The following is a 13,198-nucleotide window of genomic DNA, read 5'->3' as shown; positions in this document are numbered from 1 at the left end:
AATATGCGATCCATCTCCAGGTTGTATAATAGTATATACGTCCAAATCATGTTGTTTATCGAGTTATTGGTAACGGATTGCTATCCATTGTGTCGAGCTCGAGTCCTGGGACTATTAGCGAGTGATCGGACCGAATTGGAATGAGCACCAGCTTCCGTTTCCTGTTTCCGGTTTGGGCGATCCGCCGTTCGGCCACCAGATGGCGCTCTTGAACCGTTGGAAAGTTGAGAGGGGATCAACAGTAGATCTCAAGTCTCCGGGGGAGAAATATGATTGCGATCACAGGTTTTTGAAATATTGATATCAAAGACGTGGTACGGCATCTTTGGCAGAATGAGCATGGCTGGGAATGACGTGGTAAGGCGTTTTTGGCGACCAAAGTGTTAAGGTTAGAGTTTGTCTTAGAGCATGGCGATAGAACGCCAGGTAGTTTACAGGCTGTTTGACGTGGAAATGGGCAAAGACACAGCTCGTCACGCGATTGGGCAAACGCGTCAGTGGCCAATCAGAGAGCGTCTGCCAGAAATGCGGCTAGGTTTAGAAATAACGCAGAACAGCAGAGTGGGGACTGGGAAGGAGGGGGGGGGGTGGGGGGGGCATTCTCCCTTCGGTGTGTGTGCGCGTTTGAAAAGATATGATCATGAAGTCAGACGAGTATATTATATTGATAGTAAATGTACTGAGGGTGGACAGATGATGTTGATATTTAAACATAAAAAATACAATACATGGATGGATTATCCAAGTGGGGGTCCGGGGGGGGGGTGAGCGAGCAGGAGCATATGTATGTAGGGTATTAGATGGCAAGTATTAGGTATACATCTCGTATACTACATTTATAATGATTCAAATGGTGATTTCATTGGATGTTTACTGTTAATGCTTGTGTGTCTAATTTGATGTTATGTTAAAAAAAAAAAAAAAAAAACAATACATAATAAATGTATGCATGATCATCATGCAACATAAAACAATTGCAGGAACGGTTTGGGAGAGGAAGGGGTTTTAGGTTGCGTGTTCCAAAAAAAATTTACTTAAAGTTTAAAGCTCAATATATCAAAACGTAGTCAACAGGAGGTCTATTTGTATTAAAAACAATAAATAGTTTTTAATTTAAATGTCTGGAAGAGCTAAAAAAAACTATTTTCCAAATTATATTTGTTACCTTTTGAGTTGATCTAAATGTTACTGATTGTGTTAAATGGGCTTATGATATCATCTCATATCGATTGCAGGCACCTGCATTGTATCGTATCGTGGCAGATATCGGCAAATATCGTATTCGTATCGTTGTCCAAAGAATCAATATCGTATCGTGATGAAACTGGTGATTCCCACCCCTAGTAGAGTCCATACACCCAACACCAAATCCCATAATTCCTTACACGTAACGTGTCTGGCTGTGTGACGTCAACTTGTCAGCATGAAAATGACAGCCAAACATGACACTGCAACTAAATAACACAAATACAATAGGCACATTTGTGACTGTTACAAATATAACACGTTTTATACTTGTGCTACAAGATTTTGGCCTGTGCTACAAAACTATCAACCTCTGTAGCACCAGTGCTATGTGCAAAAAAAGTTAACGTACAGCCCTGCTCTTATCAGCTCGATGATTATTTGGCGACATTAGTTTCACAAGCGCGTCTTGCACCCTGACCTTGCTACTCACAGAAGAGACCGCGTGAAGGTTGTCGTCCATCTCCTCCAAGGACAATCCCGGACCGGCACATGGTGAGGTTTATCATGGAGATGATATCCAGCCGGAGCTTCATCCTACAGACCAGCGATGGCCAGACCAGCAGGCTCAGAAGGCTGAAGAACGGTGTCCTGCAAGGCTCCGTCCTTTCTCCAATGTTGTTTAACATCTACATTCATGACCTGCCATTAACAACATCTACTAAGTATGGCTATGCGGACGACTTGGCCATCATGCTTCGACGCCTAACATGGAACGCGATGGAAGATGGCAAACTACCTCCAGAAGTGGCATCTTCAGCTCAACATGGGCAAAACAGTGTCTGCAGCTTACCACCTCTTTAATCGGGAAGCAAGGAGGGAACTGGATGTGCATGTGGGCAACCACCGCCTGGAGTTCCAGCAAGCCCCCAAGTACCACGGCGTACGCTTGGATCGGACACTCCTACAAGCAACACCTAGATGAAGTGAGGGCCAAAACAACAGCAAGGGTCTCGCTCATCCGCCGCCTAGCGGGTTCTACTTGGGGAGCTTCCCCCCAGACCTTGCGCATATCCACGCAAGCCCTGGTCCTGCCCGTAGCAGAATACTCCGCCCCTGTCTGGAGCAGAAGTCCCCACGTCAACAAGGTAGATACTGTCATCAACAGCGCCCTCCGGACAGTAACTGGTTGCCTGAAACCCACCCCTGTGTCCTACCTGCCAGTCCTAGCTGGAATCGCCCCAGCCAGTCTCTGACATGATGCGGCTACCCTCACCCTGGCAAGAAAAGCCCAGAAGTACGACTGGCACATCCTGCACAAAGCCACAACAACACCGGCACCACCAGGCAGGCTAAACTCTCGCCATCCCTACAACAAGGCAGCACACGAAATGCTACAGTCTATATCTGAGGACTTGTCCAGAGACGCCTGGCTGGCAGCATCCTGGAGGGAGTCGGCTGGGCCCTCCTGTATCCAGCGATACGGAGTCGGGCGCATCAAGTCTTCCATGAAGAAGTGGGGCCTCACGGACAGTGCGGCATGCGAGTGTGGCGAGCCTGAACAGACTGCCGAGCATATAATCACCGCCTGTCCCCTCTACAGCCCGCCCTCAGAAGCTGGTCTTTTCGACGTAGGACCAGAGACGAGGGCGTGGCTGCAGGACACGGAGTTGGCCATCTGATGATACACGAAAGAAGAAGTCTCTCTCTATTGTCTCTCTATATCACTGTCTGTCTCTCTAGTTCTCTAGTGTCTCTATATCACTGTCTGTCTCTAGTTTTCTAGTGTCTCTATTTCACTGTCTGTCTCTCTCTCTAGTGTCTCTTTCACTGTCTCTCTAATGTCTCTCTATATCTCTGTCTGTCTCTCTAGTTCTCTAGTGTCTCTATTTCACTGTCTCTCTCTAGTTCTCTAGTGTCTCTATATCACTGTCTCTCTAGTTCTCTAGTGTCTCTATATCACTGTCTCTCTAGTTCTCTAGTGTCTCTATATCACTGTCTGTCTCTCTCGTTCTCTAGTGTTTCTATTTCATTGTCTGTCTCTCTCTAGTTCTCTAGTGTCTCTATTTCACTGTCTCTTTCTCTAGTGTATCGAACACTAACTCATGCTGTGCTGATGCCAGGAGCAGTAACGCTCCACGTATCGAACACTAACTCATGCTGTGCTGATGCTCCACGTATCGAACACTAACTCATGCTGTGCTGATGCCAGGAGGAGTAACGCTCCACGTATCGAACACTAACTCATGTTGTGCTGATGCCAGGAGGAGTAACGCTCCACGTATCGAACACTAACTCATGTTGTGCTGATGCCAGGAGGAGTAACGCTCCACGTATCGAACACTAACTCATGTTGTGCTGATGCCAGGAGGAGTAACGCTCCACGTATCGAACACTAACTCATGTTGTGCTGATGCCAGGAGGAGTAACGCTCCACGTATCGAACACTAACTCATGTTGTGCTGATGCCAGGAGGAGTAACGCTCCACGTATCGAACACTAACTCATGTTGTGCTGATGCCAGGAGGAGTAACGCTCCACGTATCGAACACTAACTCATGTTGTGCTGATGCCAGGAGGAGTAACGCTCCACGTATCGAACACTAACTCATGTTGTGCTGATGCCAGGAGGAGTAACGCTCCACGTATCGAACACTAACTCATGTTGTGCTGATGCCAGGAGGAGTAACGCTCCACGTATCGAACACTAACTCATGCTGTGCTGATGCCAGTGTAACGGAGGTCCGTGAGTATACTATATCCACAGTCACGATGGACTTCATGTGTTGTGAAGTGACTGTGGCACGTAGCGGTACTGCAAGTAAACTCACTCCCCTTAAAAGGCATCCAGACCCATTACTTAGGGGGCTTTCACACTCAGCCTTTTGTATCGAATCACCGTCCCGGAGCACGGGGGGGGAGTGTTCTCACTCACCCCTTTTGGGGTGCGAAACGGTGCTGATTCGTTTCACCCCCCGCTGAACGGGATCAGCTGGCAGAGGTGGTCTCGGGTTCGGCCCCGGGAGAACGGGGGGTGTGGCTTTGCAAGCTTGTACCTTTTCACGGGCGTGGCGCCTGGTGCTGACATAACGTCATAAATTTTGTTTGCCATTGCTATGTCTATACATTGTTCGAATGCATTTATTTCTATTAGACCAGTGGTGCCCAACCAGTCGGCCGTGGTCGACCAGTAGATCAATGACATGCAATATAATTGCCACAAGCGATGGGATAATGTTAGCTTCTGAACAGGCTAGTTAACTAGCGTTAGCCGTTAGCCATTGCTGTATACTATACTTTCTTGTTCGAATGCATTTATTTCTATTAGACCAGTGGTGCCCAACCAGTCGGCCGTGGTCGACCAGTAGATCGCTCAAAACGCTCAAAAGCGGACTCTACAACACCATCCATTCGTGATAAAATGGGGTGGGTTATATTGACAAGGCTTGACAACAGAGGTTCAAATATAACTTCATATTTATTGGCAATTTGTTCATTTTATATCAACATCCAGAGTCCGCAGTCGTGTTAAGACATTCCCGTTTACATTTTCGGTCGACCAGTAGATCAATGACATTCAATATAATCGATGCGAGCAATGTTACTAGTAAAAGGTTATAAAGCTAACTAGCGGTAGCCGTTAGCTTAGCGTTATTGTTAACCCTGCAAAACGATCAAAAGCGGACTCTACAACAGAGTTCCATTCGTGAGAAAAGGGGGGTGGGTTATATTGACGAGGCTTGACAACAGAGGTTCAAATATAACTTCATATTTATTAGTTATTTGTTTCTTTATATCAACATCCATTCTCCAGTCTCCGTGTTAACACTTCCTGTGTTTACATTTCGAGCGTGACATCATCGACTACGGCAAGCTTACAAGCTCAAAACGCAAACCGTAAACAAAACCCAGAGCGCACCCAGACTGAAGTGTGTACACAAACTAGAGGGGGGGGGGGGGGAGTTCGCATCAGATCTCGGAACGGGCAGAACGGAACGAAATAGAAACGAATAGGTTGAGTGAGAAAAGGCCCTTAGAAGTGAATTCACCTCTTGGTATAGTGGTCTGCGATGTCGCCCGGGTTCGACTCCCACTTAGGGCATGTCAAATAAGACCGGTTTCACCAGGAGGAGTAACGCTCCACGTATTGAACACTAACTCATGCTGTGCTGATGCCAGGAGGAGTAACGCTCCATGGGCGATTCTTGCTCAAATGTCAATCACGATTTTTCTCTAAGAATTGAGATCACGATTCTCTCACGATTCTTATTTTTTCAATAAAATCATTTATTGCAGACAACATAACATATCAAAGTGCTTGACTTAAACTTAAACATAACATATATTAAAGTGCTTGACTTAAACAAACAATCTCTTGTAACATACAAAATAACTCTAGTCAGAATCGGCATCATTTAAAAAAGTTAAGTAAAAAGTTTAAAAAAAAATTTATTATAAAAGAAATGGTCATAAGTTAGAAATGAGATTGCATAGGTCTGAGTCGAGATCACAATTTTATTTCGATTAATCGCCCAGCCCTACTAACAGCTGATGACTCCTCAGGACGGGGCCGTTCCAGGTGAGCGCCGACCTGGAGGAGTCGATGGAGTTCGTGGAGCCAGAGGAGGCGAGCCCGGCGGAGGAGAGCGGAGACGAGGCCGTGACGGACGAGGAGACGGACCTGGGGACGGACTGGGAGACAGTGCCCAGCCCTCGCTTCTGTGACATGCCCTCTCAGGTCTGTCTCCTGTTAACCTCGTTCCCAGTTTTATCTCCTCTGTGAGATAAAGCCTGGTAAAGAACTACTGCCGAAAGTGTGTATGGGGTAGAATTTCCGGTGTATGTACTTCCCCTGGAAGCTGCCTCCGAACGGACTAAACGTTTCCCGAATCCTGTCGGCAAACAAGCTACAACGTCCCGGTCATGTAGTAAATTCTTCAGGCAAAGCCGTTGCAGTGGCTTAAACGAGGAAATATTGTGCACTTCACACGTTTCTATAATTGTTTTGTCGAAACCGGAAAGCCTGTAGCCTGTACTTCCGTTTACACACTTTAGGAGGCATATCTTTACCAGCCTAGTCTCCTGTGGTCCGTCACCATCTCTACCAATACATTCAGACTTTATACCCGATTATATTACATTCAAATGTATTGTCATCGTACAGCACAACGAAAATAAGTTTATGCTATACAGCGATACAGCTATAAATAGGTATAAAAGGTGGAACCGGTATAAATATACTATGGTAGTAAGCCATACTGGCCAGTGGTATAACTACGTATTAAGAGTATGTATGGGATATAGATATAATATATACAGGTATGTGAACAGGGATATATGCAGATATAAAAGTAGTAGATTAATATATATATATATACACACAGTATAACTATGACATCAAATTTACAAATTTAGAGTTTTAACTTTTTGGATTAGAGTTGTTTGTTTTCACACCGTCTCAGACCGCAGAGATAACTTGTATGAATGCTTAAATTGGGTGTAGTTCCCCTTTAAAACTGCATTCTACGCTGACGTGGCTCCTGTTCTGCTTCGTCCTCCAGCCCATGGATCTGTCCCAGAGCACCATGCTGGCGTCCCAGCCCACAGCCAACGCCGGGGGGATGATCTCCTCTGCCGCCGCCTCGGTCACCTCCTGGTTCCGGGCCTACACTGGCCAGCGCTGACCCTGGGAGCCAGCCGGACACTGGACTTGGAGTGGAGTGGGCCTGGTTTGGAATTAAAATGGATCATGCTGCTTGGGCTGTATTGGATTGGACCAGTCTGATCTCGGTCTTTGTCTCGTTTTGGACGGGACTGACCTGCGTCGAGGAGACGACCATCCAGCGACTGATTCAGAGGTCAGGACTGTATGTGGTATAGCTGGTTTGGCAGATACAGGTTGGGGAACTGGTTATTTCTAACCTGGATGGTTAACTAGCTGGTTAACCAGCTAGGGAGTTGGAACAGGGAAGTGTTCAGGAACGTGGGAAATCATCACACAGGAATTAATCGGAATGTTTTGCCTGAAAAAAAACCTCACATCCCTGAAAGAGGTTTGGTCGGGTTGTTGCTACCTAATCTCCAGAGCTAAATAACGACCGACTAACCAAACCCTGTCCATCGATGCTTCTGTGCCTGACGTCTCTCCCCACGCCTGTCTGTCCATCCAGCCGCCAGCTTGCCTGTCCGTCTACCTTGCACACGAGAAGGGATGTTAAACTTGGATTTCTTTTTTTACTAGACTGCATGAGCGAATGAACCCCTGTATCAGGAAAGGAGACGTCTCCAAGTGCGTCTGATCAACGGTTATTATGAGAGATCAGTGCTGGAAGGATCCCAACCCACTGCTCACAACTAGACACAGTCTGAATGGGAGCTAAAGGAGATGATATGTAAAAAAAAATATTAAAAAAAAACGACACCCTGTATGACCTCACAGTCTCCACCTGCTCTGATGTAATTTCCTGTTGCTTAAAACGAGGTGGGGCTTTTGAAGTGTTGTGTCATCCCTCTTGTTTTCATCACCTGTTGTTTTCATCTAGAGCCTGGCTTCTTAAACCACGGGTCTGGGTCCCTGCGTGAGACTTTACAGTTAAGTGTTTTGGGTCCTGTGCTTAGGAACGTTAAGAAACTCTAGTCTAGAGAAAACATAACAGATGTATTTTCCCCCTCCCCCGTCTCCAGCCTTCTCATCACTTCTCATGAGACTTGGAAGTACGATAACCATAAGTCTCCCCCAGAAAGCACTCGGCAATGTGGAATCTGGGCTTGCACTCAGAAAGTGTCTAAAGGCCTGGTTGCGCTCCACCCGGCAGGCACCGTACGGAGGGGGTGGCTTGTGGAGGTCTTGGTTCTTCCGTTCCTCGGGTCAGCGGGACTGAGTGTATCGTTGGATGCTGATCACCAGACCCCCGCGGTACGGCCGCTAAGTCTCTGACTGATCAGACCTTCTACAAGCTACCAGAATCTCCTCAACGGTGTCCTATCGATGCACTCCCAACGGTGCCTGCCAGATGGAGCCTAAATCAGGCAAATCCCAAATCGTTACGTATGCTCCACAGAACTGTAAACAACTTTACTACAACATTTAAGTTCTATGGTCTACATGCTGCATATCAAGCCAAGCCAAGTATATATATATATATATATACCTAATACGAGGCAATGTTGGTTACTGGTTGACCGACTCCCCCATTGTTCCAATGTGCATGCACTGGCATGTATCTGGGTCTGGCTTTACTAGACGTGCTTGGTCTTGTTTTTTTGGCAAGTGAACAGTTCTTGGCACTGATAACAAACCCCAGTGTTTTTTTTAATCCTATATATCTCTGAAAAGCACACTTCCTAGACGCTACAGTAGTAATGTACAGTGTAGTTTCCTTTTTCTAACCTTCCAAGTGGCTCAACAGGAATTTAGCCCTGATCTAGGATCACCAGTCAGGCCACGTTACCAGTACGGACTTCACTACGACTTGAAGGTGAAAATGGGTCTCGGACCAGCACTCCTCTTCTAAGACACTGATCAAGGGATTTGAAATGCAGGCAGCGTTTCCACTACTCTCTGCTACGACACTGCACTTTCTTCGGTTGTTTGGTTGTTGGGTCAGTCGTCTCTCTTCAGATTGTATCTTAACTGTTCAAAGGGAAAAACTCTGGATTTTAAGACTTCACGTGATTCCTGTGGTCGGGGACAGCGGTTCACAACCCCTACAAAACGACGCCTGTTCGACACCACCCCCCCCCCCTACATACAGTATCAACCGCAGGCGGAACGGTGAACTTTGACACACAACTGACTATAAATGATTGCTTTAACTGTCTCAGACCACAGGGAATAACGCATCAATTCTAAAACGGAGTGATACACTCACCCCTCTTCTCTTACGTCATTTTTACACACCGCTGTAAATCTTCATGAATCCTGACTCGACCATAAGTCGTCATCACACAGAAGAGGTGCAGGACGACTAGCTTTGGGGCGTGTTCGCTCCCATGTATACTTTGTGATGTAAACCGGTGCCTCAAACAAACGGTGTGTATGTGTGAAAGCGGTTGATATTATACTTGTCTCTTTTATTTTTTTACTGGTTTTGTCAGTTTACACGGTACGTTCCTCACGTGTGCGTCGTCACAGAACTCTGTTGCATGTATATCCCTGGTGTTGGAATCCCAACGCAGTAGAGTGTCTCTGCAGGACGACGACCCGGGTTCAACACCACCAGATGCCTCGCAGCGAGAAAGTCCTGGTGGTGGGAGCTTTTCTGTGTGGAGTTTGCCTGTTCTGCCCATGTTGGTAGTCTGGTCAGAACATGCAAACTCCATTCAGAAAGCGCCCACCACAACAGCCGGTCGAGGACCTTCCCGCAGCGGCTCTTCATCACAATCTGATTTGTGTTTAAATGCCGGCTTGGTTCCCCATCCAGGTCAGCTTTATCTTGCCCATTTCTGATGGATCTTTGTGGGGCAAGAGGACTGGTATGTTTAAGTGCGCCTGGGCGCAGGCCAAGACTCAATGTGGGTCTTGGGGCAGTAAAAGTTTAAAGGTGCTACAGATAACATATGTATGTAGAGTAGTCATTAAATTAAAAAAAAATAATACATCCATAGCTTAACCGTCTGTAGTGTCATAGTAAAGGGTTAACCTTCTGTAGTGTGGTAGTGAAAGGGTTAACCCTTTGTTGTGTGGCAGTGAAAGGGTTAACCTTCTGTATTGTTGCAGTGAAAGGGTTAACCCCCCCCTACCTGACTGACCTCTTTCTCCCCTACCGCCCCACCTGTTCCCTCCGGTCCTCTTCCACTCTTTCCCTCACTGTCCCGTCATCCAAACGTAAACGTTTTGGTGACCGGGCATTTTCACGAGCTGCACCCCGACTCTGGAACACCCTCCCTCAGACCATCAGAGACTCCCTCACTCTCCACCTTCAAATCCAGACTCAACCTACCTGTTCTCCCTAGCATTCAACCTTTCCTACCCATAACCACCCTCCTCCAACCTACCACCCCCTTTTCCCCTGCCCTACGTTCTCTCCTCCCCCCCCCCCCCCCCCCATTCCCCTCGGTTTCCCTTACTCACTTCCCGACTGTCTCCCCTACTGACTCCTGTATTTGTTATCCGTTACTCATGGTTTTATGTTCTTGTGTATTCATATTGTTCTCCGGTTCCCTGTGGTTCTATGTTTCTTTGTTTTTTGCCTATTGTCAGCGACTTTGGGTCATTGAAAAGCGCTATACAAAATAAATAAATTATTATTATTAACCATTTGGTAGTTTGGCAGTGAAAGGGTTAATGTTGGTTACATGTATTCCTTTCCTACTTCCCCATGTGGAATGCACCTAATTGGATAAATGACATGTTGGTGCTCTAGTGGGACATCTAGTGGCTGAATGTTATCTATAGCACCTTTAAACCCCCCCCCCCCCACGTGGCTGTGTCTCATCTGAATTGGGATTCTAACGCCTGGTGTAAATAGTTATTATATTCATTACTCTCCTCCTTCACCTGGCTGCTCAGAACATGGAAACAATAGATACAATTCTTTTTTATTTTTACTGCTGACTAAGTAGCCCAGCTGCTACATCATCATTGTGTATTCAGTGTTGTTTGAGTTTCTTACTTAGGGGCGTGTGCGAGCGTGTGTGAAAGTCTCATCTTTTAAGATAATTGTTATTATTGAGATCAGGCATTTACAATCAAAATGTCACTTTTAAAAGCAATATTTCACATATGGAAGAGGAACCTTTAAGTCTATGTGGATTAAAGATGTGTGTAGACTCTGCCCTGTACTGGATTAAAGATGTGCAAGTGTGGATTAAGAGCTCTACCCTGAACTTTACCATCGACGGAACAAAGTATGTAAAAGTAATTTCTCTGTTGCCATAAAATGCCTGATTTGAAATAAACCACATGTTGTCTTGCTTTGTTTGTTCCTAACGGAGCTGAATGGTTTACCTGTAGCGACACACTGATGGTCCTGGGAATCCAGACCTAGACAAGCCTACTGCCATCACATACTAATTAGAAAAATATTGAATTCCACCTGTTTACACAGCAATGAGAAGATTGGATCTAGACCACAGATGGTCAGGAAATCTGAATTCTTCATGCACCCCTAGGTGAACGGTTCAGTTGATGCAGATGCACCCCTAGGTGATGGTAGGGGCGTCACTAGACTTTAGGCACTACTGGCCGCACAGGCCCCCACCACCACCACGGCCGTGCTGGTTCATCATCGGCTTTGCGTTGTGCCCATGACGCAACAGCCGGGCTGATGTAATCGATATAGGACCTCCCTGTCGTCTCAAGATTCAAGAGGTTTATTCATCACACACACATACACACACACGAGACATAATAGTGAAATGAAGGTGGCCATGCCCGCTTCGGTTGTGCAAAAAAATACAAACAATAATAGAATAAAAATAAAAGTACTAAGATAAAATACAAAAGGTAATGAGTCCTATGTACACTACTATACAATATACAGTTATACTCTGTCACTATGCCATCCTAACTACTATACAAAAACATCCAGTTATGTTTTTCTCCTTTAAAGTGACTTTTTTTTTCCTTTCCTTTAAAGTGACCTTTTCTTATGTGTTGACCTGTGGTGTGTTTGTGTGTGAGAGAGCGCAGAATGTGTGGTGTGTGCTATTGCTTAAATTAAATACATGCAGATTAATTGAGTTTAATGGTGATTAACACAAATTCACTCAAATGCATGATGTTTATTTATAATGGCACATTTCATCTGCAAAATGCTGTAATACAGTAGTCTGAACATTTTGAATACATGCCACAAAAGCAAATATTGCATCAAAACAATAATTTCTTACACAAAGATAAGTTTTGTTAAATGAATGCCATTGGCATTAATTCTGTATTTCCATGCTTTTTAATTAACCCTCGCATTGAGCAGTAGCGGCTGAAGACTCTGCCCTTCCCCGTTCGCGAACGACACACCCAGACACATCACTAAAAGCTCCATTGCCCAAAACACGCACTTCTACTTTCTGCCGGCGAGGGAACAGACTCTGAAACAAGCAGGTGAGTTTGATTTGATACCAGGCGTGAACCTCGTACTATGGACGCGGGAAGCGTATTGCTGCCACACCAGAAACGGAAACAAGATTAGTATCACGTTATAACGTGATGACTTGTTATTGTTTTAACATAAAACGTTTCACGTTATAACTTGATAACTTATTGTTTTTAATGTTTTAATACAAAACAACTTATCACGTCATAACGTCAAACGTTATATGTTAAAACAATAAGTTATCACGTTATAATAACGTCAAACGTTATGTTGAAACAATAAGTTATCACGTTATTGATTGATTGAATGAAAACTTTATTAACAGATTGCAGAATGGGTAGGCCTACAGTACGGCTCAATACATACAATTGTTAAGGGGATGCAGACCAGAGAAAGACTTTGGTCTTGTTTACATCAGGGTCCCCCATTTTCAATTAATCTCATAGTGTCTATTGTATTTTGCAGTGACTGGTGGTAGGTTTCGTTTTCCAGGAAACATCCCAGGCGCACTTTGAGAATTGATCCAGTTTACTCTGAAAGAAGCTGAAAATGTAACGTCAAACGTTTTATGTTAAAACAATAAGTTATAACGTTTTATGTTAAAAAATAAGTTATCACGCTATAACGTCAAACGTTTTATGTTAAAACAATAAGTTATCACGTTATAACGTGATACTGATTTTTTTTTCTGTTTCTGGTGTGGCAGCAATACGCTTCCGTATTGTCATTCCATAGTTACATGCTGCAACATGTATCTTCATATCAAATAGTAGCTTACTCAAAGACGGGTGTGATTTTATAAGATCATGGCGCGCTGAGGAGCACGTCGACCATTAGCCAATGATATGCAACTTTCACTAGTGTGTTCCATCTAAGGAAATCGTTACAAATAACAAACTCAGCAAGACCGACGGCTTCTCAGTTACAGTCGGTGACAATATTGTCACAAGGAAAGATGAAATTACCTACCTGGGTTC

The 13,198-nt window shown here is 45.0% G+C and overlaps 2 protein-coding genes across 4 annotated transcripts in view; both read left to right on the top strand.

The window, feature by feature from the left end:
- Positions 1-11,054, top strand: part of atg14 (autophagy related 14) — a 32,284-nt gene extending 21,230 nt beyond the window's left edge. Inside the window, exons 10-11 of the mRNA XM_084307678.1 lie at positions 5,749-5,923; positions 6,747-11,054. Of these exons, the coding sequence (XP_084163804.1) occupies positions 5,749-5,923; positions 6,747-6,869 (298 nt within the window). The 3' untranslated portion in view covers positions 6,870-11,054. The remainder of the gene's footprint in view (positions 1-5,748; positions 5,924-6,746) is intronic.
- A 1,088-nt stretch (positions 11,055-12,142) lies between these two features.
- Positions 12,143-13,198, top strand: part of LOC311223199 (interferon-induced protein 44-like) — a 45,756-nt gene continuing 44,700 nt past the window's right edge. For 2 of the 3 annotated variants that reach the window (XM_084307961.1, XM_084307959.1), the window contains exon 1: positions 12,143-12,229. The gene's annotated coding sequence lies outside the window, so the exon portion shown is untranslated. The remainder of the gene's footprint in view (positions 12,230-13,198) is intronic. The other variant, XM_084307960.1, reaches the window with a different exon arrangement.

This window comes from Notolepis coatsorum (genome assembly GCF_963971535.1).
Source record: "Notolepis coatsorum genome assembly, chromosome: 2".
NCBI lineage: Eukaryota > Metazoa > Chordata > Actinopteri > Aulopiformes > Paralepididae > Notolepis > Notolepis coatsorum.
Note: the sequence above shows the minus strand (reverse complement) of the source record. Positions and strands in the feature narration are given on the sequence as shown.